The sequence below is a fragment of the Centroberyx gerrardi genome, chromosome 17, assembly GCF_048128805.1.
Source record: "Centroberyx gerrardi isolate f3 chromosome 17, fCenGer3.hap1.cur.20231027, whole genome shotgun sequence".
Lineage (NCBI taxonomy): Eukaryota > Metazoa > Chordata > Actinopteri > Beryciformes > Berycidae > Centroberyx > Centroberyx gerrardi.
In genome coordinates this window covers 9354167-9381039 of record NC_136013.1, presented here as the reverse complement: position 1 = coordinate 9381039, position 26873 = coordinate 9354167, and the positions used below count along the sequence as shown (strand labels likewise).

Below are 26873 nucleotides of genomic sequence, written 5' to 3'. Positions count from 1 at the left end.
TTTGTGCGTGCGCTGCCGGGTTTTATTGTGTAAGTGATCTGGGGAGCGTTATGGGAGCAGAGCGATAAGCCCTGGTGTCACTGGCGTCTAATCATACTCCATGTTCCTTATCGGCTCCGGGCTCAGGAGACGGAATGAACTGTGGAGAGGAAGAGAGGGAGAGGAGGAGGAGGAGGAGAGGCGAGGAGAGGAGAGGGGGATACGGTGGGAACAAGAGAGGGAGAAACAGAGGAGGGCGGAAAAGACAGAGAGAAAGGGAAGGGGCGAGCGCGAGAGAGAAACGTGGTTTGGAAAGAGGAAGTGAAGGATGAGAGAGAGAGAGAGAGGGGAGGAAAAAGAGGATAAGAGAGGAAGGAGTGGAGATTTAAGGGTCTGTTGCACTAAAAGCATATGAGGAACCAATGCCAAGCCCCATGTCCCGATTCACCTCACCACCCACACGGCAGAAACCCACCTTGTGTAAGAGGATCTGCCACTTCAATGCAACTTCCCACTGCGGTGCGCGCGCGTGTGTGTGTGTGTGTGTGTGTGTGTGTGTGTGTGTGTGCTGGGGTTATCAGGAGTGCTAAGGATGGGTGGTAATTGAATAATGACAGTAAAGCCTCTGATGGATTACCTGTCACTCTTCCCTCTTCTCTTCCTCCATCACTGTCATCCCTCTTTCTCTCGCTCGCTCTCGCCATGCAACCTCCGGTCAAATTTTCTCCCATTCCCGCCGTCACCCACGCCAGTGTAGATAAAGACACCCCCAAACACACAAACTGATGCACATGCACGGATGCGCGCACACGCACACGCACACGCACACACACATACACACACACGCTCAAGCACACATACATTCTCAGACTTTTGCATAGCCCTATTTGCATGCATACAAACACCTGGTCTCTCTCTCTCTCTCTCTCAAGTTCAAATTCAAATTCAAATTCAAATTCAAATTCAAATTCAAATTTAAATCAGCTTTATTGGCATGACAGCAAAGAGACCTATGTTTTGCCAAAGCAATACAGTGCTTCAAGTGTAGTAACAATCTCTCTCTCTCTCTCTCACACACACACACACACACACACACACACACACACACAAACCTCAAGGTTGAGAGGACCATGATGAGGCCGCATTAGTTGTTTTTATTTTATTATTTTAGCGTTACAGCAAAACGGCCAGTGAGAGCGAGTGCGGTATTCTGCTGCAATGCAGTTCGAGCCACAGTGTCTGCTAACTGCTAAATGGGAGCTCTCCATCAGGGGGTGCGGACTATTTCTAAAGGATTAAATGTAGTATTTCAGGTGAATTGGTGCCAGCGGGGCATTTTGTCCATGCTGAGTATAGGCCCGTCTCTGTGTGGGACCACCTATGGCGCTGTCCCCGATTCACCCCCTCTACCTGGGAGGTGCTTCTCTCCACCTGAACGAGCAGCATCTCTGTATGCCGGTCTTTGTGTCTAACCTCCGCTTCCTCTCGCTGCCTTCATCCCCCCCTTTCACCCCTCCTTCCTCTATACCCCAACAATGGAACAGGATCCACAGGGGAGAGGGACGGTAGGGAGGGAGCAGCCTATTTCTGAGTGTGTGTGTGTGTGTGTCTGTGAAAGGAGTGTGTGTATGCGTGGGGGTGGTGGTGGTGGTGGTGGTGGAGGAGGACTAAATAGAAAGTGAGCGAGAAGATGATATCAAGCGTAATTCATTTCCACTCAGATACCATATAGCTGTTTCGGGATAATTAGAAGTCACAGAGAACGGAGGAGAGGAGGGTTTTGACTTTTTTTTATCATTCATTTAATTGGTTGAAAAAAAAAAGGTTTGCAGCACTACACATTCAGGCAGTCAGGATATTTACATAAAGCCTCTTTGAAGACAGTCCGACAACAGTAAAAAAACAAGCACCAATGGTACAAACCAGAGTTGAATTAGTACAACAGATATTCTCAAATGATAAAGCTTTTATGCCTTTAGCCTTCACTAATGAGGTGTTATATATTGCTACTGTCGTGAAAACGTCTTAACTTTTATTTAAACTGTAGGTTCACATCAGGGGAGCCCAAACTTTTTGACATGGTGGGTCAAGAGCCAAAACCTAACATGCATGGTTGGCTGTGGGAGAAGAAATGTGACTGTATTTTATTTCAACATTTGACAGGAAGACATTAGGTTTTCAAAAATCCTCCATTGTTAGATAACAAGTGTCTTAGCCAATTAAATACATCCTTGTGTTTTTTGTCTGTTGTACTAGTTCCAACTCTTTGGATCATTTCCAGTATTTTGAGGTCAAAAACTACTGTTTGATGAAGAGAACATCATCCAATTTAGCAGTTTATTGCCACGCACTGTGTTGCAGAATGCAAAAGACAAAATACAGGTGCAGATGACAGCGATACAGAAGAAAAACTCAGAATTATGATGTGTTATACATTTTACAGTACATGATTCTGTATGTCAAGTAAGGCTTTTAAACCAGCTGGTCATTTAACTGTGATTCATTTTACCATTCTTTACAGTTACAGTTCCTTAAACATGTCAGCAAAGTAAATGAAGATCTTTTGCATTTTTTCACAGTCACCTTTCAATTGTAACACAGTATTTGATAATACTCTTCTTCACTGTGACTCTTTGATAATACCGCACACTGCTGCTCTAAGTATTTTCTGCTTGGTAACACCGGTTCTGAATGCCCTCCTATTAGTAGCTCATACCTCCTATCATTATCAATGTCTCACTAATAATGTAGCAATGTTAATGTGTGAATGACAAATACATACTATAAAAAACTCTTTTCTAAAGTGACAGCAGTCACCACTCACTTTTCTTTGTTGCTAGATGGGTAATGAGGGAACAGGAGTGATGGAATGGGCTTGGGGCGGAAAAGGGATTTGTGGGTGACGTACAGGATGTCCCAGATGACTGGTACAATATTAAATGTTAAAAAAATGATAGAAGCCTTGGAAAGAACTGGCACTCGGGTCACTGGAGGCAACCCAAGGCCTAATCCCCTTCTGCTAACTGTATATAGCGTAACAAAACACTGTGAGCTGGCACAGAGTCCACCATACCAAACGTGAGAAAGCAGTGAACCAAAGTCGGAAGCTATACAAGCCATGGGAAAGCAGCAATCCTACCAACACGCACACACACACACACACACACACACACTCCTCAAGGTTGAGAGGACCATGATGAGGCCGCATTAGTCGTTTTTTTTTAGCGTTACAGCAAACACACACACACACACACACACACACACACACACATAGGCACATACATATAAACATACACACACAAGCATGCATGCTCTCTCTCCCTCTTCCCCTTCTTGCTTTCTCTCTCTCTCTCGCTCTGTCTCTCTCACACACACACACACACGCACACACACACACACACATACACAGTATATACTAGACTGCCAATTAGGGCAATAATGGCTGTGGGAAAAGTGTATACTGTACACACACACACACACACACACACACACACACACACACGCACACACACACACAGAAGCTGAGACTTCTAAGCACAAAGTAAATAGCACCCAGTTGTTCAGTGCCAGAGATAGACCCTGTGGAGGGAGAGGGGGAGAGCTCAGACTACTGCAACAAGCCAAGGAGAACACCATTGTCCCAACCAACCTCCAGGGTAGGAAACTGGCTTTTTATAATAGGGGCTTTTTAATATATATGAACTATTTTTGGGGGACATTTTCAGCCTTTATGGGGCAATTCCAACAAAACCCTTGTTTAAAAAGAAAGTCTGTCAATAACGTGAGAATTACAACATTCAGTTGCCGCACAGTAAACTGCACTTATTTTCTATTTCCTGCCCTTTTTTCCCCAGTGGCATTTTTACACCCACACTCACACTTTCAGGGACATTCTCTGAACTTTTAAGCGACATTTTTGTCAACGGTTAGCCACTCTTAGTAATTTCCTACCCTGCCAGCCAGCATACGAGAAGAAGAAAGGAGGAAAGGATAGAGAACGGGTGGTGAAATGCAGGGAGAAAGAAACACAAAGAGCAAAGCAAAGGGAATATGAAAGATGGAGAGATGAAATGAGAGAGGGACACAGATGGCTGGGAAGGAAGGCAGAACGAGAGGATGAGGACAGAGGGACGGGAGGGAAGTTGATGCACTGGATGTCTTCCTCCTGTTCCATCAGCAGAAGCCTGTTGGAGGGAGAGCACAATAATGAGAACAGCTGCAGTGGATGTACACAGACACACACACACACACACACACACACACACACACGCATGCACACACACAAGAAAACACTCCTCCAGCCACTTACCCATCAACCCTCACACACACATACACACACACTCACAAACACACACACACGCACGCACACAAGAAAACACTCCTCCAGCCACTTACCCATCAGCCCTCAAACACACACACACACACACACACACACACACACACACACACAAGCAAAAGCGCACACGCCGTCACTCTTACCCTCACACTCGAAGGCTTGCAGCATGGTGGTGTAACTGGGGCCCAGCCATGAGGTGTAGCTACCCAGAATCCTCTGCAGGTGGTGGGTGGAATCACTGAAGAGAAGATCTGATTCGCCGTAGCCCGCTGAGCTGAACATGTTGAAACCCTCGGTGGCGTTGCCAAACGCGTTCTACAGGGGAGAGGGAGAGAGAGAGAGAGAGAGAGAGAGAGAGACAGACAGAGACAGAGCGAGAGAGTGAGAGAGAGAGAAAGAGAAAGAAAGAAAGAGAGTGATGGTAAGTACTGCATGTGGGCGTGTGTGCATTGTGCATGTGAGGATGTGTGCAAGCAGATACAATTGTGTGTGTGTGTGTCTGTGTGTGTGTGTGTGTTGCAGATATGAGCAAGGGTGCGGTGTGTGTGTGTGTGTGTGTGTGTGTGTGTGTGTGTGTAGCCAAGGGTTCAGCGTTCATCCACTCTGCGGGTGAGAGCAGAGGACGCATCAGTCATCCTGGCATCTCCCACACAGTCAGTAAGGAAGAAAGATGGCTGTTTAGCAAATACCTGTGTTCTCTGACATGCGCTGATCAATAACATACACACATTTGGACACACACAACACACACACACACACACACACGTACAGTTTCTGCCCACACCCACCTGTAAGCGCTCCAGGTACTTCCAGACCCTACACTTGTCCTCCATGCGTACCACCACGGCGTTAGCGGGAACCACTGCCAGGTGGCATCTCTCATGCTCGTGCAGACCGGCCTCAGTCCCGTCCGGGCACAGCAGCTTCAGGTCCTCCAGCTCCAGATCCAGAGCCCACGACTCCTGGTTCTTACCTGGGACAAGGCAGGAGGAGGAGGAGGAGGAGGAGGAGGGGGGGTTGTCGAAGCATAATATATCAGCTTTTAATTCAGAAGCCCCGAGCAAGGTAGCGGCACTAGCAAGTATTAAAATAAATAAAAGACTGTACGCAAGGAAAAGATTAATGAAGGAAAATATGACGAGTTTTATTCCAAAATGCTCTGTATGCATTTCAGAAAAAATCATGACCTGATGTTCATCATTCAATAGCTCTAAACAATAGAGGATTTAGAGGAAAATAGAGAGGAAAGTGTTATTTCGTCAGCTAAGGATTTAAGATGCCTGCCATCCTTTAAGAATTACTGCAATTTGTTTTGATTTTGTGCAGTCAATCATATGCTAACAGAAAGTGACACATTTTTCAAACGGTGGATTTCTCATTTAGGAACGAAGCTGTTCACATCTTGAATATCTCACATTTTAATTTTTGGGAAAAACAACACGTTGGTTGGTTGCCTGAGAATTAAAAAGACAAAGGAAGCCCTGTTTAACCAAAGCAAACAAAACAAGTGATTAGATGAGAAAGGGAGAGCACTTTAGAGCCACTATCACCATCCCCAGACAATAGCACAGACCTTCTGTGTTTTCTTGACCTCCGTTAATTGGTCTGACTCTGGACATTTCTGGCCATATGAGAAAGCATGCTTGGTTTAACAACTACAGTGCTTCTGGAGCCAGCATCAAACTGCTCCTTCTCAGCTGTAGCAGCAGAGCCTGCGTAGCGTGACCACGATAATGATCACCATTAATTTTGGATGTTGCCCAAAGCGAAGGAGCAGATGCAGCGAACAGAGAATTAGGGCATTCCGTTGGTGGACCAAGATGTCTGCACCTCTCTCTCTCTCTCTCTCTCTCTCTCTCTCTCTCTGTCTCTCTCACACACACACACTTTCCCTTTCTGTCTCTGTCTATCTGTTTCTTTCTTTCTCTTTCTCACTCCCTTTTTTCTCTTTAATCCTAATTCTCCCAAGACTCTTTCTCTCTCTATCACTCTCTATCTCTCTCTATCTCTCTCTCTCTCTCTCTCTCTCTCACACACACACACACACACACACACACACACACCATCACATCACATCACATCATCCGTTCAGTATAATCAGTTCACTGTAGTCTGGATTCCACATAAGTCCCCTTATGAGAAACATAATGAAACACTGACATCCTGTGTCTTGATAGGGACTAGCAGCTGTCTCTGCTGGCCTTAGCCTTACAAAACCAAGTTGCTTCATTACTAATAAAACTGTGGCATATAAAATTCTATAAGCATTGGTACAGGCTACAAAATGGAGTAGGAGACTCCAGATAATGTAAAGCACATTATAGAGTACACACTAACCATCCGCGTTCTCAGAGACTGTCGTGTGTTTGACAAAGGCCACGTCGCCCAGGTTCTCAGCCACACACCTGAAAAATCAAAACACCAACAAATCACACACGACACATGAAATCTAAAAATAAATCAAACATCAATAAAGTATATCAATACACTTGGGAATGTGTCTTATTAAATTTCAAAAACTGAAACATTTGAATACAGTACATGGCACGCCATGACACTGGAGACCACAGGTAAGGTCTCTTTTTTTTAAATTATGTACATGATTTTTATTAACTTTTCATTGATGTGTGTGTATTCATTTTAGATGACTGATATGCAATGTAATTGTTGTAGCCTAATGTGTGTGTTTAATGTGCTTATGTAGTGTGCAATGGAATGGAATGACAAATTTCTAATTTCTAATCTAATCTAATCTTGCCCCGCCTGTTGTTGCAGTTTACAGAGGCAGCCATCATAGACATCCAGCTTTTTACATTGCTTTCTGAATGTTGGGGTTTTTCTGTCACCACCAAGAGGAATTGGTTAGATCAGCTGCTATACCCCTTCTCTTCCCATCTTTAGATCTCCAGACATGCATCAGAAGCTCTTTTCACACTCCCTATACCAAACACTGCCGCAATGCAACACACAGAAATGTATAGAGCAATGAAAACATGGTATGGTCTACCATCATGTCAAACAGGCAATGAGTAAACTCAGTTTTAAAAGCGACTGAAAAACATCAAAGGGCACAGCACCTCTCCTCTCTCCCATCTGAGTGACTGATTTAAATGTAGTTTCTAGTCTGGCAGCAGTTATTCCCTCTTATTTTTCACTGCCTGTAATCTGTCCATCCTGTCTAACTCTGCTGTACATTATTCATGTTTGTTTAGTTGGTAATACATTGATTGTTCTCTGTTATCTGTTTGTAGTCTGTCTAAACTGCATAGGAAATCTTTTACTGTATTTATACATTGTCTCATACTGTTCTTGTCCATTACGACCATGTAATGTGATATTTCATGCTGGAATGCATGTATAGATGTTAGTTCCTATACTGGAGTATTATCCTTAGTTACCTATTTTTTTTTTTGTTTTATCTTTCTTACTTTGTTTTTTTACCATTTTACCAGACAAATTCTGTCTCTCTTTAAATTTTTTTTTGCTTTTGCTTGTAATTGTTTTAATCTATTTCTTTTATGTAAAGCACTTAGAGTTGTATTCTATGCGTGACTGGTGCTATAAAAATAAAGTTATTATTGTTATTATGTTTTGTGCGAACCCCAGGAAAAGACTGTAATAATATACCACAGTACTGGTACAGGAGAGTTGCTGGGATGGGGGGAATTTTATTATTAATTATTAATGTATTATCATTATCATCACTGTATTATTTTCTCTAGAGTGGGCAGTCCAGTTCCTTCAGTATTGTTTTCTTTATTGAGACAGTAGGACAGCTGACATGGACACACAGTAGAGGGGACACAGCAGATCATGTTCTGGTGGGATTTGATCCTAAATCAGCAGGATTACATGTGATTTCCATGCTGTTATTCTGTTCTTACCTCAGCGCCCCCGCCTCTCCATAGTGCCTCTCCCTGTGGTTGTTGGCACAGATGTTCCTGTCGTTCTCGTCTCCTATGCAGGCTTCACACAGGTTCTTGGGGTTGGTGCCTCGGGGGTCGTGTTTGGGGTCCTTGATCCCCGGCACACAGCTGTAACCAAAGAAATCCCCGACCGCTGGTGAGAGAGAAAGAGAAAAGAGCGAGAGTGAGAGGAAGAATGGAGGAGATATCACCTTTTATATAATTACAAGGCCTTTCTTCCTCTCCGCTGCCCCTTACTTCTCCTGCGCTCCCCTAAAATGAGTCTAATACTAATTAGGTAAGCATAAAGCAAACAAGAATAAAATAGGTAGCAATAAATTCTATTGTCCTGTCTGTGTGAAAAGTAATTTAAAGATGTCCTTCCTTGTCTCTTTCATCAAGAAAAGCTACACTGATCTTCCAATTTGTCCCTATCTTCATGACTACTGCCCACTCTCTGCCTGTCCTCTCAACAACCCTCCCCCCACCCCGCCCCATACACACACACACACACACACACACACACACACACACCTCCCATCTCCCATCTCCTCCAACACTTCACACCTCTTCTTTCCACATCTTTGCTCTCCCTCAGCCTCCCTAACCTCTGGTGCAGTCAGTTGTTTAGTTGGTTCACACGCTTCATTCCTTCTCTCTGAACCTCCCATATACTTTCCCCCTGAGACACACACACACACACACACACAAACATATGCACACAGACACACCCTTTTCCCCCCTTCTCTCTTCCCCTCTTCCCTGCCCTGCCTCACCTCTGGGGAAGTTGCACTGCTCCCCCACGCTGATCTGTGAGGTGTTGACCAGGTAGCCGATAGGAACGGTCCAGCCCACTGTGGTGCGAACGCCCGGGTGACAGGAGCTGCGCTCGTGCATCTCCAGCAGGGACAGGTCTGCAGAGGAGCGGCGCGCCAACGCCACCACATAGTAGCTAATACCATCTTAGGGGAGAGTTTGAGTCAAGAGTGGGGGAGGAAGAACAGAGAGAGAGAGAGAGAGAGAGAGAGAGAGGGTAAAATGATGAGGGGATCATTGTCCAGAGCGGGGGAGAGTGGGAGGTGGGAGTAAGAGAATGAGAAATATGTGTGTTTAAGACCAATGGATACGTGACACAAAGAATAATGTGTCAACATATGGATTTAGCATCTCACCCTATTTTCTGTAAGCACTGCTGCATGATACATTCATTTTGAATTTTTTTAGGCCTTTAGCTGACGTCCTTATCCAGAGCGACTTGCAATGAGTAAGCTGGTAAGGCTTCAGTGCCTCCCCTGTTGACACATTACTGCTGCAGGGCTCGAACCTGTGACTTACCCACTGCGTTGTAGGACTCTCCTGCAGACAGCTCCAGGCCGTGGCACAGGCCGGCAGCGTAGATGTCATCCGCAAACATGGAGGCGGCATCTGCTGTCCCATTCTGAGAAAAACACAAGGACATTACATCTCTACATTAATCTGCAGAAATTAGGGACAAACAAGACAAATCCATTTCCTTCATTGTATATTCAGGGTCATTTTTATGTGTTTCAAATGGCTAAGGGATATTTTAGGTTATTCCAAACTGTAGTTTAAAACTGAAACAAACGTGAGTGATTCACGATACAAACTTGTTTTGTTTGAATCCCTTCAGCACTTTCACAAAGTTGGGAGTTATATAACAGGATTACAATGATATAACTAGTATCCATTACAATTAATGAAAAATGCAGTAATTAATTTATAGACACATCTGAAAAGTAATAATAAGAAAGTGGCTTCTTATTTTAGGTTATTAATATGTCCAAGGGGGAAAAAATGTGTACATTATGAGATAGTGCATAACAAAATCATTATATAAATCCTTAAATAAGTATGAATGATGGCGAATGAGATGATAATAAAAGTAGATGATAATAATATTTTTCAAATTCCAGTCCAGGACCAAATTCCCCCCCAAAAAAGTTTTTAATTTCTTTGGATTTTGGAGGTTTAAAAATGTAAAAGAAAGTGAAAATAATCATATTATATGACAGAGATTGAATAATCCTGTAAATATTGTTACTGGTTGCAATCTTAACTAGCTGATGAGTAATTTGTAATGGATTACATTTAGAACAAAAACTTTTCCCCAACCCCGTTCCTTCATGTACCTTGATTTTGTCGATACAGTCCCTGGCGCTCAGGCCGCGGACGCACAGCAGCGTTCCCCGGATATTCCGAGCCGTGGAGTTCCCGGCCAGATCCAAACACTTCTGCTCCTCGGCATCAGACACCACACACCAGGACACTGAGCAAAAGGGAAAAGAGACAATTGCAAATAAGATTAAAAAAAAAATAAAAAATCAAATGCAAAATGTAGAGGAGCAGACACAACTTCAAACAAAAACATCAAACATCTCAAAAGGCATGAGACAGCGATATCCCTTAACACCTTGAGGATGCAAATGAGTTTTGTGATGAATAAAGGTACACTCAGGTTTATCATAGGCCTATTTAACATAGGCCTGTAGTCTACATATAGCCTTAGACTGACTCCCAGCCAGACATACCTGGTTTCTGAGTGGAGACACAAACAACAAAAACGAGGAGGAGAGCAACAGTTAGTCTTCTCTCTTGACGCTCCATGTCGACTCTGATGGGAAACCTCCTTAGGACAATCTCTCTATACACCAGAGAGGAGGAACAGGTGGAGTTCAGTGGGTGGAAAAAAATCACTGACCCACCTCATCCCCCTCTTATAACCTGGACCTGAGAGAGAGGGAGAGAAGGAGGGGTTAAAAGGTGGGAGAATGAGGCAGGGAGGCTGGATGTACAAAGAAGAAAACATTACATTATTCTACCATCCCCTGCTCTTAAGTAGAAGTCCACAGTAGATAATCCTTCCTCCATCTCCTGATAGCAGTATAGCATTTCTCCTCCAATTATCCGCTGAGACTTATCCCCAGCGGAGAGGATAGATGGTAGACACATGTAGGCTTGGAGCGGTTCAGGTCACCTGGCACGGAGTGTCGACCCGGGGTCTTTAATTAAAAAGCTGCAGACAAAGTCTCTCTGTGCCGGAGCTGTGTTCCTGGAGAAAGGATCCTGGCTGGGTCTTGCTCCGACTCACTGGAGACTAAAGCCCCAGGTAAGCAAGAGCAAACAGCGCTGGCTATTGTTCAGGGCCACAGGACCCAGTGGAGGAAAACATATCGGCTACTTGATACAATTCTCCCTTTTCTCTCCATTTGCACACACACACAAGCGCACGTACACACACACCTACACACACTCTGACATTTTCTCTAAAAAGCCACTGGGCCAACCAACTGTGTGAGGCATGCGATAAATCCAAACAGAGATTTTATGGAACGGACAAGTAAAATTAATCCGCTTGGATGTGGCAATGTTGCACAACTGTATGTCAGAAGTTTAAGGGTCATACAGGTTTTTATCCTCCTTTTAGTTAGAGTTCCTTTTATTTTGTGTGTGTGTGTGTGTATGTGTGTGTGTGTGTGTGTGTGTGTGTGTGGGGCGGGGGGGGTCGATATCTAATCCTGGCCCTGTGGATGAGCTTACATAGCAGTGCTCAGGTTGAGACCCGGATACATGCTTCAGAGAATAAGAGACTTTTTGAATCAGTCACAGAACCTTAGTGCTTAGATGTGGACTGCATTTCATTCAGAGATATACAATGATAATATACTTTTTTGTTTCTGTGCATCTTCCCATATAATGGCTCTCGGCATTCAGAAACACACCACAAAAAAAAGTTTCATCCTTTAACTATTTCCCATGGTAAAGCATATACCAAGTATCTACAGTGAAGAAATGAAGAAGTTTCAAAAAGGTCAATTTAAACAATAACCGTTACATTGGATTAACAAACAGATTTTGAGTCTCAAATGATTATTATCTGTTTAAAAATTCACTAGTTATTGTTACGGCCTAAAGCTGCTCAGGCAGTAATAGAGAACATGAACAACTCTCCCAAAGCTAAAAACAAGAGAACCAGTGCTATGTGACCTGTGATGTCTTTCCACTAAACAGCCTGGAGCTGCTCTGTTAAAAATTAATGGGAGGATGAATTCATGGTCTTGTACAAAGTTTCTTTCTGAGTGTTCATAGCAAGATTATTGTATATTATAGAAGCACTATCAGTTCCAAATCAGAAAATATACACTTATCACCAGAAACCACCTTGAATACTGTCACAGTCATCTTCTGTGCTTCTGTGCTCTAGCTGTATATCTGTGTGGCGTTACACATTAGGGTGCAGCATCAATTATTCTCTTTTTTCTTGCGGTGGGAGACTGGGGTGAATGTTCACGGACACAGACTGAGCTGTAAGGATAGATTTTTTTTTATTCCATGAACTTTCCCTGATGTTCTCCTCACAGGGTACGAAGCAGGAATTCACTTAAGGTGTTGTAGTTGTTCGAGCCATCGTACAGCTTGTAGTGGGAGGGGGCGGGCTTAGATAGGCCGATCACTCCAACCCAACCCTCCTCTAACTCTTTATTTACTCAGTTTGATTCATATAAAGTGATTTATCAGTTTCCTCATAGTGGGTCATAATGTTCAGCAATGTGAAACGTGGGAGAACCCTTCATTTCTGTTCATCAGCCTTTGTTTTATTTCTAAAATGATAATGTAAGTAAAGTCATATATCCATTTATCATGAGCATTTTCCATTATTTTATAATGTGTCATATAATTGTATAATTGTAAACATAATACATTATAATAGGTTCTATCGGGTGGAATAAAAAATGATTTCTAAAAGTATGGAGTTTCATCCAACAATTTATTGCTACAGCTGATTGTGCATATACTGTACTATAAATAGCTCTGTGAAGAAACTTAAGGAGAATAATGCGGTATTTTAGCCTAATTATCTGTCAAAGAAGAAACCTTCCTTGACTCTTTCTCTCAGCAGGCTCTTCGTCTTGCCTGTGCTTTGTCGTTTTGTATCTGCACTCGTATGGGAATAGTCTTATGACATTTTCTTGGACTGTACTTATAGCTGAAACAATGTGCTCACTTATACGTTTCTCTTCTCTCACTCAGTGAAAGAGGATATGATTCACATGATCACTCAAGGGTGGAAGTAATTAGCCTACATTTACTCATGTTACTGTAATTGAGTAGGTTTTTTGTGTACTTGTACTTTTCTGAGTATTTCTTAAAGTCAGTCATTTTTCTTTTACTTAAGTACATTTTTACTGAGGTATTGTACTTAGCTACATTTTAAATCACATCCATTACAGAGGACACATTGTGGAGCTCTTTGCAGTGAATGGCCAGTCAGCAAAGAAGAGAAGAGTAGTCTGGCTTTACTTTGTGTTCTTTATTTTGTAATTTCCATTTTTTTCTAATTAAAATAATCTAATTTGAACTTTGTACTCACATCTTTTTAGAATTGCATGGGAAAGATCACATCTGTTCTCTTTTCTAAAAAAGTAACTCAGTAACTTTTACTTTAATATTTTTACACCAGTACTTTTACTTAAGTAAAATATCAGTAAAGTAACAATAGTTTTACTTGAGTAGGACTTTCTAGTAGGCTACTCTTTTCACCACTTACTACTGTAACTTTAGTTATGACCTATCAAAGCAATAAAAACCCTCTCGTCACCCAAAATAACTGGCTGAAATGTGTGGAAAAATTGTTACCAGTCAAATAATTACGTTTCCACTGTGTTGGTCTTGGGGCAACATTTGTTCATGGTTACAAAAGTTAGCTATGAGCCATTTGATAATTCTCCATAGAGAGCTTCTTTGATTGATTGAATCCTTTATTTAATCAGTTTGTCTCATTGAGACCGAAATCTCTTTTTCAAATGAGACCTGAGCACAAAGTACCAAAAACAGTCACATGTACCAAAAACATTCAAACAACAAACAGAGATGGGCTGTATGAGACAATCACATGAATCAAGGCAAATATTTTAAACCAGACTATATTGAAACAATTACAGGAATCAAAGATGTCAGAAATGAATGCAGAAATGAACACCCAGGGGAACAAGAGAGTCTAATTTCAAAACCTTTTGCAAATCATTCCACTTGGTGCATAGCAAGGGAACCCAGCCTTGCCAAGTTCTGCATGGAGTATTTAAAACGAACCAGTCCTGTGATCTGGTCCTGTAGTTACTGGATTTAAAAGCAAGTGGAGAGGAAAGCTTTTAAAGTAGAGTTTTGCAGAAAAATGTAATGCAATGCAAGTTCCTTCTAGTTCTTAGGGGGGACCAACCAGTTTTTTTCATATAACATTACAGTGGTGAGTATGAAATTTGTCTTCTGAGATAAATCGTCAGGCACCAGAAGCATGATTAGCTTCTGTACAAGATATCTTGATAACTGAACGCATGAAATATTGAGTTTAAAAGTTTACGGAGAAGTAATCCCTGAGGCAGCCAGTGATGTTATTCCTGCGACATGCCCATAACCTGTTGGAGGACTCGCACTACCCCACAATGCATCTTGATGAGAATGTTTTGGTGACGTCACGAGTAGCTGGAAGGGAAAACAGCCAGTGGGTGGGCTGGGCTGTGGTCCTCCCTTTCGGCTTGCACCGCAAATCACATCAATAAGATTATTTTAAATAAATTGCGACTATACATACAGGAGAGAATGAGGTAGATACTGTACTACGTTTGTGCCAGGTAAGATAACGTTTACATTGCTCTTTTTTAAACATTATGTCCCATTGCCTGGTGCCTGGCTGCACTTTGTGCTGTAACAGTTAGCTTGCAGGGCTAGCAGCAGCGGGCAGACGTCTGTCTGGCTGGCGCCTCGGAGGCGGCTGGGGACGGGCAATAAAACTGCTTGTTGATGGCCTGTTAGCTACAGTAAACTGCCAGACTTCCAGTGTGTGGGATTTAACCTAGGAAGAGTGGCTAGCCTAGCTCAGTGAAGGAGTTAACGTCAGAAGCAGGCTGTGACATTGAGCTTGTTGATGTTAGCTAGCTTGCTAGCGAAGTAGTTGTTGTCAGTGCCAGCTAGCTACATTAGCCTGCAGAGGAACAGATCCAGTGCCTTTCAGGTTAGCTGACGTTCCTCTTAATGGCATCAGTCGTTAATATTTTTTTTAAAACTAACCATATGATTATAGTTACCTTTACCAGTAACGTTTCTCAAGCACTGTTTATTTGGTCAGTCGCATCTGTGATGCGATTGACAGCCTCTGCAGAGTACCACACATTACGCAGACTTTTTTTTTTTGCCAAAAACATTTCCAGTTCAAGTGAGTTGCAGATGGTTGTTATTGACATGGCTGCAGTTTTATTTATGACCAATGTGTGGATTGTATTGTGTGTGTTAAAAGAACCCAAAGACATACAGTGGCTTCTTTGTGCTCTGCCGTAATGAGTTGTTCCTTCCTATTCCTGCCCAAAGCCTTGGCAAGGATCATTAGAAAAGATAGAGAGGGTAAATGTAATTATACTGAGAGCATCCTCTTTACAAGAGCTGACTCCCTTTAACTCTCTCTGGGTCTTCTCCCCTCTGTCCTTCCCTCCCCTCCCACCCTCAGTGCACTGAAACATGGGTCATTGCAGTGTCCAAGTCCTTCTGCTGCTCTTGCTGCAGGCCCTGCAGACATTGGCTGAGGGAACAGGTACTGTGCTTATGTGTTTTCCCCTGTATATTTTACTGTTTGAGACTGTGATATGTCCATGCTGTCTCCTTGGCTTATGTTTTACCAGATGGGCAGCTTGCCAGTGTGAGAAAGAGAGGATGAGACAACTCTTTCTGTTGTCTCGCTTCCTCAGATGAACCAATAGTGTGTGTGTTTGTTGGTGTGCCTCTGCGTACTGTGAGAGAGCGTGAGTGAATGGTTAACTCTTCATTTCGTCTTCTCTTCCACAGATGGACAGTTGGTGTGTCTGTGTGACAGCCCCAAATGCCTCCAGGCCACCCAGTGCCATGGCGCCCGCTGCTTCTCCTCTGTCAAAGTGGGCAGCAGCGGGGTGGTGTTCGAGCGCGGCTGCCTGAAGGGGCCGGAGAAAATCCGTCTGCATTGCTCCACAGCTCCTTCCTTCCACCAGGCCATTCTCTGCTGTGCCCAGGACATGTGTAACAGCAACACCACCAGAAGCTCATTAATGCCTCTGCTGCCATCAGGTGGATAGCCGCTCGTAATGAAGTAGTGCTCCATTTCAGCAATTGTCAAACAAAAGAAGAATGTGTTGTTTAGCTGCATTACATATTCTTACAAATAATAAATCTTAATCACTACCTCACTGCCCCCCCTCTTCCCTTATTCTCTATCCCTGCCTCCCTCCCTCCCACAGCCCCAGAAGGCGAGCCGGTGCGTTATCGTGTGGAGACGCTAGCACTCTTTGTCCTCGGCCCAGTGGTGGTTCTGGCTCTGCTGTCTGTAGTGTCAGTGCTGGCCTGCAGGAGGCTCCACCATGGCCGTCTGCAGAGGCTGCAGGAGTTTGACACTGAGCAGGGAGCCATAGACGGCCTCATCACCTCCAATGTGGGAGACAGCACTTTAGCGGTGAGGAAAGAGAGAGGTTGCTGTTTGTGTTGCTGAAGCCATATAAATAGATTCACAAAAGAGTGAAGAGAGATTGCTTCTCTCATGTTGTGCTCTCCTCCAGCCTTGACAGAGTGTAAATCAGTATTGCTGAGGTATTTTCCCTTCTAAGAAATTATTTTCTTGGGCAGGTGGCTGATGTTATTTTTGCCAATTTCTCTTTTTCAGACATGATTTTTCAGGGGATTTTCCTCCCATTCCAGTTTTTTGGACACTGGACTCCAACCATGTTCACCATTATTTCCTGCTGTTTTCTGCCTTAATCAGGTCCCTGATTTCTGTAGTGCAGTTAAAGACTGTGGCTGACACAGAGGTCTATAGTGATATTCTCCTTCTCTGTCTCCAGGACCTGTTGGACCACTCCTGTACGTCAGGCAGCGGTTCTGGTCTTCCCTTCCTTGTCCAGAGAACTGTGGCCAGGCAGATCAGTCTGATGGAGTGTGTAGGTAGGTAAAAATCAATATCAGACCACAGACACGTATAAAACAAGGAACAGAAGGCCATCTGCTGGCCAGGTTCATATCTCTTTGATTGGGAAGTTGATTGACTAATCAATTGATTGAATTAATGATTCCCCTATTCCCCTATTAGGGGAATTCTTGTCACCAGCAGCACAACATTTATGTGACAGAAATCTAAAACGAAAACATACAAAAGACATAAACATAAAACATAAAGCATCCTCCAGCAGAATACAGCTCAGTACAAACATGGTTGCACAGTACACAAATTGCAATCATTAGCCTCATGATAATCAAGAGAAAGAGTCAGACATGAATCACTTTAAGATGCTTAATGGCTGCAAGCACTCCCAATCCTCTGAATCTTGCAGTCTTGTATCTCAGGCTACGTTCACACCACAGTCCTTAATGCTCAGTTTTGAATTGCTGCTCATATCTGATTTTATTTTTTTGGATGACTGTTCATATCTATTCTTGGATGTAACCCATATCCGATGCCAATATGAACTGACAGCGATGTGGAAAAGACGTGTGCACAGGGTAACAATAACAAAAGAGGACACATCAGTTTTAACTCAGTTGAGGCATCTCCCCAAATACTAGTCAAGTCAGCTATTTCTTTTTGTTTCCATTCATGTATCATTGTCCTCCATGCTGTCGCTGGCTCAGCCAAGCTGCTGTGGGTGCCAAAATGATGACACTTGTCTCAGGAGAATGACATAACTTTTAATTATTGTCATTGGCACGCTGCCACATTTTGATTTGAGCGTTGAAATGCAATTATGTTGGTCGCAAGCCTTGGATCAGATTTATTTTTTTTTACCAGACATCCATGTGGTCCATTCCGGAATTGAAAAAATGTGTAGCCCATGCAGCTTGTTGCTGTTCATTAGAAAACATCAGATCTGTGTCACACGTGAGGGGAGAAAATCAGAATCTGGGCCTTTTCAGCTGCATTGTGAACGTAGCCTTAGAATAGAATTAGACAACCACTAAAAGCACTTCTCAAATGTTACCCTGCAAACAATGCAATGGATGATCCTCTTAAAACTCATGTTTCTGTATTGTCCTTTTCCTTCCTTCCTGTCCTACTCTCCACTCATTGTCTCTCATCCCTCCTTCCTAGGTAAGGGAAGGTATGGAGAGGTGTGGCGGGGCCAGTGGCAGGGGGAGAACGTGGCTGTTAAAATCTTTTCTTCAAGAGACGAAAAGTCCTGGTTCAGAGAGACTGAGATCTACAATACAGTGCTACTCAGACATGAAAACATACTGGGTGAGTCTGGTTCAGTTGAGGGACAATAGCTTCTGCACAAATAAATGTTAAAGGACCATACCAGTGTTTTTTATGTTTTAGCCCATTTGCTACAATTCTAATACGTATACTTTACATTATTACAGACTATTTTCCAAAGCATAGCATACTTTCTTTTAGATGTTTGAAAAGGTTGTTTTTTTTTTGCAGTGTAGCAAATGGGCTAAAACATGCAAAAACACTGGTATGGTCCTTTAAGTCTTTGAGACAGGTGCAATGGGGGAAAATGTCTCATAAAGACAAGATTCTCTTTTTCAGGATGTGATTTTTCTTTTTTTTATACCCCAAGGTTTCAGTTCTTGGACGCTGGATTCATTTCCACTGGAAATGCCTGTTTTCTTGTTCTCTCTGTTGTTTACAAAAAATACAGTTTAGTTCAAGAAGAGAACAGGTCTCTCCTCTTGAATTAAATATTGTATTTTTTTTAACCCCCACTTTGTTTCCTTGTATTCTATTTATTCTCTTATTTGTTTAACAACAAAGTGTATATATACTGTGTATATATATATATATATATATATATATATATACACATATACATACATGTGTGTGTGTGTGTGTGTGTGTATGTATATATATATATATATATATATATATATATGTGTGTGTGCATGTATATGTATATATATATATATATATATATGTGTGTATATATATATATATATATATATATATATATATATATATATATATATATATATATATATATATATACATATCCATATACAGAGCAAGAGGAACTTATCCACCATAGAAGGTTATTCATTAATTGCAGTTTGATAATCATCTCTTACACTCTTCCTTTCCATCTCTCTGTTTTTCTTCTCTCTGTCCCCTTCTATCCTCCCCTTCCCTCCTTCATTGTCTTCATGCCACCTTCTCTCTCTCACCTCCCAGGCTTCATGGCGTCTGACATGACTTCTCGGAACTCCAGCACCCAGCTGTGGCTCATCACCCATTACCATGACAACGGTTCGCTATATGACTACCTGCAGCGAGTTGCCGTGGAGACGTCAGAGGGCCTGGCGATGGCGGCATCGATAGCATGCGGCCTGGTGCACCTGCACACGGAGATCTTCGGCACAGAGGGGAAACCGGCCATCGCACACCGGGACCTAAAGAGCAAGAACATCCTGGTCACTAAAGAGCTGCGCTGCTGCATCGCAGACCTGGGTCAGTCATTTATCTACTATCTCTGTTTATATCTCTACTGTACCTTTATCTACCTCTGTGAGGGTTTTTTAGTCCCTTTATGTCATAGGTCCGTACTCATCATGCAAGAATTTATGCAGCAACCTATTTATCCATCAAATCCATCTTTCATTCATCACTGTGAGATTATGGAGCAGTGTCTCTCCATTCATGTGTTCATGCCTAACATGGAATATCTCAGACACCACTAATCAGATTTTGAGGAAAATTGGGGCAATGATGCATCTCACTGGTATTTTCAAAATTTCACTGATTATCCCAAGAGACATGCAACGATTCAGCTCAAAACAAGGTGACATATTTGTTGTTGGCCGCGAGGGGGGCTGCATCATTTGTGGGGGACAACATGTTTACTGTTGCCTTGTTTTACTCATGTCTCTGTTTTTCACCATGTGTGTATGTATCAAGATTTCCATCCATTTTGGGACAAAACGTTTGGAAGTCCTATACTTACACCTTCTCTTTGCTTCTTACAGGGCTGGCTGTAACACACTCCCAGGCAGACAACCTGCTGGATGTGGGCAACAATCCAAAGGTGGGCACCAAGCGCTACATGGCACCTGAGGTGCTGGACGAGACCATTCAGACAGACTGCTTTGATGCCTACAAGAGAGTGGACATCTGGGCCTTTGGGCTGGTGCTGTGGGAGATAGCAAGACGCACATACAGCAATGGTGAGTGTCACACGTGGTGCGTCCTCTCGCTCCAGTTATGTTGCTCCTGTTGGTTGCTCTGTCTAATTTCTGCCATCTCAATCTGTTTTTTTCAGGTATTGTAGAGGAGTACAAGCCGCCTTTCTATGATCAGGTGCCAAACGACCCCAGCTTTGAAGACATGAGGAAGGTGGTGTGTGTGGAGCAGCAGAGGCCCTTCATTCCAAATCGCTGGTTCTCTGATCCTGTAAGTATTTATCCCTGTAGGGAGATCCTCTTTTCACTTGCTTCTTCCACAGGGAGGTCAGAGCACAGAGTCGGCTACAGAACAGTGAGGGGATTCAATGTCTTGCTCAAGGACTCTTCAGCAGGGTGGGTGCTTTCCAACATGGGGCTGGAATCTGTGTCCCCTGGTTAAAGGACAATGCTGTAAGATGATGTAACGCTGTGAGAATAAATGCACATTGTCGGGGCAAAGGAAACAAAAATGGGGAAAGGCAAGCCCCACTCATACACTCTCATCCAAAACACTTGGATGGTCGGGGAAACCAAATATTAACATCCATTTTGTACCTTTGTGAGCTTGTCATGATGTTAGCCATGTGGATATTTGCAGATCTGGTTGTCTTCAACTGTAAAATGGAAGAAATTAACTTTATCAGGCAAGAGAGACTGGTACCATTGCTAGTGAGTTAGCTGTACCCCGCAAGTACCCAGAAGGCCCTTATACACCTAAAAGGGTCTGTTATAGTTGCATTGATCATGAGGTTTTGCCCTCTCACTGTGAGTCTATCGCTGCATGCTTCTCCCTGTGTTTCTCATCCTTCTCACCGTGTTTCTCCCTTTCTGTCTCAGACTTTATCTGCTCTGGTGAAGCTGATGAAGGAGTGCTGGTACCAGAACCCCTCTGCCAGGCTGACGGCACTGCGCATCAAAAAGACCCTGGACAAGATCCACAGCTCTCTGGAGAAGGGCAAGGAGTCCTGAGAGGGAGAGAGGGGATTTAGAGGCGGCCGCCTGATGTCAGGAATCGGCTTGGAGAAGAGCCCGATGTTAGCTGAACGAGAAGAGGTGATAGGAGGATGGGCAGAGGACAAGAGGAAAGAGTTGTTCATGTGTCATCCAACTTTCATCCTTCTTTTGCTCTCTCGCTTTCTCCTCCTTTCTGTTCGGTTGCCTTCCATCGCCACCCCTCTCTTTCTGACTTGGAAACCACACAGACGTTTGGAACTGTCCTATCAGAAGAAGCCAGCTGTTGCTTTGGGACATAAACCAGTTGCCACTGTGTCCGCACTGACCTGAACTGTGGACTGTTACAGAGTGTGAAGAACATTGATGGCATATTGTATTACCCATCCTGATGCTTTAATGCCCATATGGGACTGCTCTGGGTTAGGCCTTCGTATACACACACACACCAAACACTACATACTGAGTGTACATACTACACTACATAATTCTCTGTTATGTTTTGATCCCCAGCCAGTTTTTTTTTTGGCATGCGGTCGTGGCATTCTGCTCAGAGACAATCAGACGCATTTCACTCATTTAGCTTTATTACAACAAGCCAACTATTGCCACACATACATAGACCCACACACACACACACAAACGCACACAAATGTGTTGCAAAGGAAAAGAGCCAATAGAATCAAATGAAAATTGTTTTTAAACTTTTTAAAATAAATAGGTAGTATGATATTTATGTATTAAATCTCCACTACTACAACACTACTGAGGATATGTAAGACTGATGTATGATGGTGCGTGAAACTGACTGTACACATATATAGGCATTTACTGTACATGGACTTTCTGTACCCATATTGTCATTATTGGAGCTAGTAGGAAATGCTTTGTTGAAAAATAGTGGGGAAAAGTAGGAAAATTCTTCCCGCTGAGCTTGTGCGCTGTATGGAAGGAAGTATTATGTAAAACAGGAGAAAATACAGATTGTATATCTGTTTATCTGGGTCGTCCGTGGGATAGACACACTGTAAGTACCTGCCAATAGGAATTAGACTGACTGTATCTTATAATAAGAGTATGAATATAATGAGTATGAAATCAATTGGAAGTTTCCTCACATCCTCTCTTCCTGGCAGTGTTTAGAGTCAAAACGGTCTTCTATGCAAGGAGAGAGGAGTCAAGGAAAGTTTGTGATAGAGTCATTACTGTATAAGCTTTTTGGGGGTGTACCCTTTTTCTGTAGAGAGCTGGGCCTCCATCTACTCCCGTTATTTCCCATCATTGCCACACTGTACAAGTTGCCTGAATCATGACAAAACACTCCACCTTTATTTGGAAAACCGGTTTTATTCAAGATTCATTTTAAAGTGAACAGAATCGCCTAGGTGTAGGGTTACGGATGTATTCGTTCACAAGAAATGCTGGTTTTGTTTGGAAAAAAAAACAATGTTGTTGCTTTGTCTTTTTTATATGTAATAAAACATTTACTGCACTCTTGCCTAATGATTAGCCATCTGTTGGTTTTCTTGATTTTAGAAAAGATACATTTCTACAAATAAAATTGATCTATTGACACAATATTTTATACGGATCTAACAGACTACTCTGTCGGTGCAAGTGGCAGGAGTAGCAGAGGTAGTTGACTAGGTTTAGCAGTAGCTGAACACATGATATTCCGAGTCCTGGGGCTGCTACAAAGTCAGGGGTCTGTTCAAGTGGATGTGATGTCAGAGGTCACTTCAGGTTATCTGGCAGGGTCTTATAAGGGTTCAGGATGCCCTTGGGGTCCAGCATGGCCTTGATGTTGCCCATCAGAGCCACAGCCTGGCTGGGTTTACTGTAGTAGATGTAGTTTCTCTTCTTCAGGCCCAATCCATGCTCAGCACTGATGCTGCCGTGGCAACCAGCCGTCCACTCGTAGACAAAGGGCTCAATGGCCGCCAGGAGGGCAGGGTCTTTGGCAGGAGAGGTGATGTTCAGGTGGAGGTTCCCGTCGCCTACAGAAAGAGATGCGAAGAGGTGAAGTCAAGCCAAGAGAACTACTTCAGATGCTGATTCTGCTACCTCTCCTGATACAAAGAGTCAGTTTTCATCTTTACTAGTTTTTGAGCCCTGTTGTGATCTCCGCTGCCTCGCGCTCTTACCTACGTGTCCGTATCCCACCACATTCTTGGCCCGGTCCCCCAGGTGCTCCTTCATGTCTGTTACCAGCTGGTAGATCCGCTCCACAGGAAGGGAGATGTCGTACTTATAGGTGAAGCCGTCATGAGTCAGGGCCTCCGTGACTCGCTCGCGCATCGACCACAGAGCCTTGACACAGACAGACAGATAATGAAAGGCTGATTGATATATTCTGAATCTTTAGGGAATTGATTTGGCATCATCATCATCATCATCTATACCAGTGTTTCTTACTTTATTATTTGGTTGAGGCCAAAAATGGGTGTGGCGTGATTCTACTGAGTCCACACATAACACAACTATAATGTTTAATGAACCCTTAGGTGAGAATAATTAACTAAATTTGGGTCACAAACTGAAAACGTTTGGTAACCTCTAAGTAGTTACCTTGATTTTAGTGTCCTCAGTTGCCACAGTCCCGTCAGTAACCATTGATGATGTCATCGCCTCCTCTAGGAAGTTGTGAAGCTTCTCCTCATCATGGGTTGGGTTGGATCCAGCTGTTTCTATGACGATGTAGAATGGACAATCTGCAGGATGGACGCAAAGGGTTAGCATGTGTGAGTGTGTGTGCTTGTTTTAGAGACTGTGTGTGTATGGGTATGTATGTTTGTGTGTGTGTGTGTGTGTGTGCATGTACCTGTGATGGGATTAGGTAGTTTGAGGTGCGTATTCAGCAGGCTCATACATCCTCTGTCCAGGAATTCGAAGGCTGACAGGATTTCTCCCAGCATGCCTCTGCAGAGCTGAAATGTCTGTAGCAGCTGCTCAAATGTCTCACAGCCTAATAGCACAGACAGGGACAACTGACTGACTGGTAGAATTTAGTTAGATAATAAATACAAGCACATCTAGGTGAACACAGATAAAAATAAACTGTGACACAATTTCCTACATTTCCTGCACACCTGCTTAGCAACAACAGCCAATAACAGTGTAAAATACAGATTATAAGGTTTACTGATGTGAGAGGCCATGAGGGAATCCTACCCAGGAAGACCACGTTGACAGCTTTGGGTTTCCGTGGACAAAGGATGGACACGGCGGTGATGACCCCCAGTGTGCCTTCTGACCCTATGAAGAGCTGTTTCAGGTCATATCCTGTGTTATCCTTCCGCAGAGTGGCCAAGCAGTCCAGCACCCGCCCATCTGCCAACACCTGGACACATCACATACATACACATAAAACCCTACCATCTAAATCACAACATCTCTTGACTGTTTGGGTACTAGTTTGTTTTGACATGATATTTTTCATTAAAGAACATCAAAGGTCTCTCTAATGTCTCTTTACTTGCTCCACTCACCACTTCCAGACCCAGCACAGTCCCTCGTAAGGAGCCGTATCGCAGCAGCCGGAGCCCACCTGCATTTGTTGCCACGTTGCCCCCTATGTGGCAACTGCCTTTAGCCCCCAGGTCCAGCGGCATGATGTAGTCTCTCTCTTCCAGGTAGAGCGACAGGTTCTCTAGGACACAACCTGCCTGGCATGTCAGAATGCCTGACAGACAGACAGACAGAGAAAAAGATCTCTGAAGAAGACTATTCAAAAATGCTATAATTTGGTGGAAACAAAAATCACTGAAGGTCATCATTCACTATCTTTAAAATACAAAGAATCCAGTCTGTAAAAGTCTCATCACTGACACATTATCCTTTAAAAAGTAATTTCTAATGATTTTGTGCTGTCAATTATTTTGTAAGAGTAGGTGACACTCTTAGATTTTGGATGAAACTTTTCAGTATTTTAAGACCAACCGTAAGCGACCTACCAGAGACACTATCAAATGTAAGGATGTTGTTCATGAGAGCAGTGGAGAGGATGATCTCATCATAGACTGGCACGCTGCCCCCCACCAGCCCGGTGTTGCCCCCTTGAGGGTTTACCGCCAAGTTACGACTGTTACAGTACCTAAAGGAAGGTAATAAAACAACCTAAGCACCTGATAACCACCTCACTTTATCTATCTTTATCTACCCACCCACTATTTGTTCTTTACCTGAGAATTTGAGACACCTCCTCTGTAGTCTGAGGTCTCAACAACACTTCACTGAAACCTGCAGGAGAAATATTAACGAAAGTGTGAGATATAAATTGATTAGTCAATGAAATAAACCTTCAAGTGGAATGAGCTGAATTTGGGTCTAGGCTTCACCTCTCACTGACTGGAGCCAGTCCACATTATTAGCCTCCAGCAGGTCCGGGTCAGTGATGGCTCTGCCTGGTAGTGTCTTCCTGAAGAAGGCCAAATCCTCCTGAGTTACTCTGGAGAAAGGCAGCCTTTCTGGGGCTGCAGCAGGGGACGGCTTGGGCCCGTCTGCCCCAGCATGCAGCTTCCGAGAGCAGACTCCACATCGCCCCGAGATGGGTGAGAGAAACGGCCTGGGGAAGTCTAGAGGTAAAAGTCTGGCTGGAGACGAGAGGGTGCAATGGGGGCTCAGGTATCTGAGAGCTGTCCTCAGACCCAGTGTTGTGTGGAAAATCCCAGCCATGCCTGGAGAGAGGCTCGGTGTCTAAAGGTGGTAAACAGGCTGCAGAAAAGGAGTGGGGTGGATCATCAGTCTTGTTGTTAAACCTCTCAAAGCAACAGATATTTTCCGTTCTTATATACCTGGTAGTGGAGGTGGAGCTGGAAGTGAAACAACTACATCGCAGCTCTAACCATCTTTCAATGTATCATCCAGTCAAAAAGCTCACACTCACCTGTCAGTTTTGTAGCTAACTTTTGCTAGTTAGCTAGCCGCTTCACTCCAAACTTAAGGTATTTGCATTTTCAGTAGCTAGCGTTACTTAGTACTACTATGTAGCATTACATCACTTACCACCATAATATAAGGTTAATTTCTAGAGTGACAGATGCCTTGCACCTGACCTGGCTATCATTTCAGCTAACGTTAGGTTAGCAAACTCTTAAGCATCAAGTTAGCTGGCAATACCTTTGTTACTTACCATTAACGTTCACAAGCAGGTCACCGGACAAACCACATCTTTCGGTTCATGTGTCTTTATTCTTATCATGTCGCAATGCGAAATGTGTCACAAAGTTCAAGGGCAATGATGTAGATAAGATGTCACATTCAGTGTTTACTAGTAGCACATTAGCTACAGCAGGAAGCTGCTAGTTTCGGCGGGTGAGAGGTCAAGCCGGATAGAATGGTCCAATCAGAATCCATCTTTCAGATCGAGCCAATGAGAAGCCAAAGGCCAAAAGTCAATGAGAATTGGCCACTAGTATTCACTTTTTTGCAAATTTTTACTATTACTGTAAATTCAGTTAATCATTTATTTTTTTTAAACCGCCTGTTGCCTGTCATGCTAAATCTGGTAGATGAAAAGG

The 26873-nt window shown here is 43.3% G+C and overlaps 4 protein-coding genes across 5 annotated transcripts in view; 2 read left to right on the top strand and 2 right to left on the bottom strand.

Moving 5' to 3' along the window:
- LOC139924781 (transformer-2 protein homolog beta-like) overlaps nucleotides 1–26873 on the top strand; it is a 319694-nt gene that overhangs the window by 176676 nt on the left and 116145 nt on the right. The gene's annotated exons all lie outside the window — the stretch shown is intronic.
- On the bottom strand, nucleotides 4153–11109 carry otomp (otolith matrix protein). Its single transcript, XM_071915947.2, has 11 exons — nucleotides 11061–11109; nucleotides 10940–10968; nucleotides 10770–10776; nucleotides 10371–10507; nucleotides 9556–9658; nucleotides 8997–9182; nucleotides 8200–8374; nucleotides 6653–6720; nucleotides 5104–5288; nucleotides 4459–4630; nucleotides 4153–4163 (listed from the first exon to the last, which is right to left on the bottom strand). The coding sequence occupies exons 1-11, from the start codon at nucleotides 11107–11109 to the stop codon at nucleotides 4153–4155; spliced, it is 1122 nt and encodes a 373-aa protein (XP_071772048.1).
- acvr1l (activin A receptor, type 1 like) lies at nucleotides 14728–22691 on the top strand. Its single transcript, XM_071915906.2, has 10 exons — nucleotides 14728–14867; nucleotides 15737–15820; nucleotides 16072–16326; nucleotides 16497–16708; nucleotides 17094–17193; nucleotides 18335–18481; nucleotides 19418–19693; nucleotides 20209–20406; nucleotides 20502–20632; nucleotides 21241–22691. The coding sequence occupies exons 2-10, from the start codon at nucleotides 15748–15750 to the stop codon at nucleotides 21370–21372; spliced, it is 1524 nt and encodes a 507-aa protein (XP_071772007.1). The 5' UTR covers nucleotides 14728–14867; nucleotides 15737–15747; the 3' UTR covers nucleotides 21373–22691.
- d2hgdh (D-2-hydroxyglutarate dehydrogenase) lies at nucleotides 22692–26625 on the bottom strand. Of its 2 annotated transcripts, none has more exons than XM_071915904.2 (10): nucleotides 26486–26625; nucleotides 25692–26067; nucleotides 25536–25593; nucleotides 25308–25447; nucleotides 24843–25036; nucleotides 24526–24694; nucleotides 24176–24319; nucleotides 23923–24065; nucleotides 23499–23664; nucleotides 22692–23351 (listed from the first exon to the last, which is right to left on the bottom strand). In XM_071915904.2, the coding sequence occupies exons 2-10, from the start codon at nucleotides 26026–26028 to the stop codon at nucleotides 23089–23091; spliced, it is 1614 nt and encodes a 537-aa protein (XP_071772005.1). In that variant the 5' UTR covers nucleotides 26029–26067; nucleotides 26486–26625; the 3' UTR covers nucleotides 22692–23088. The 2 variants fall into 2 exon arrangements, with proteins under 2 accessions (XP_071772005.1, XP_071772006.1); XM_071915905.2 differs by having other exon boundaries at nucleotides 23198–23351; nucleotides 23503–23664.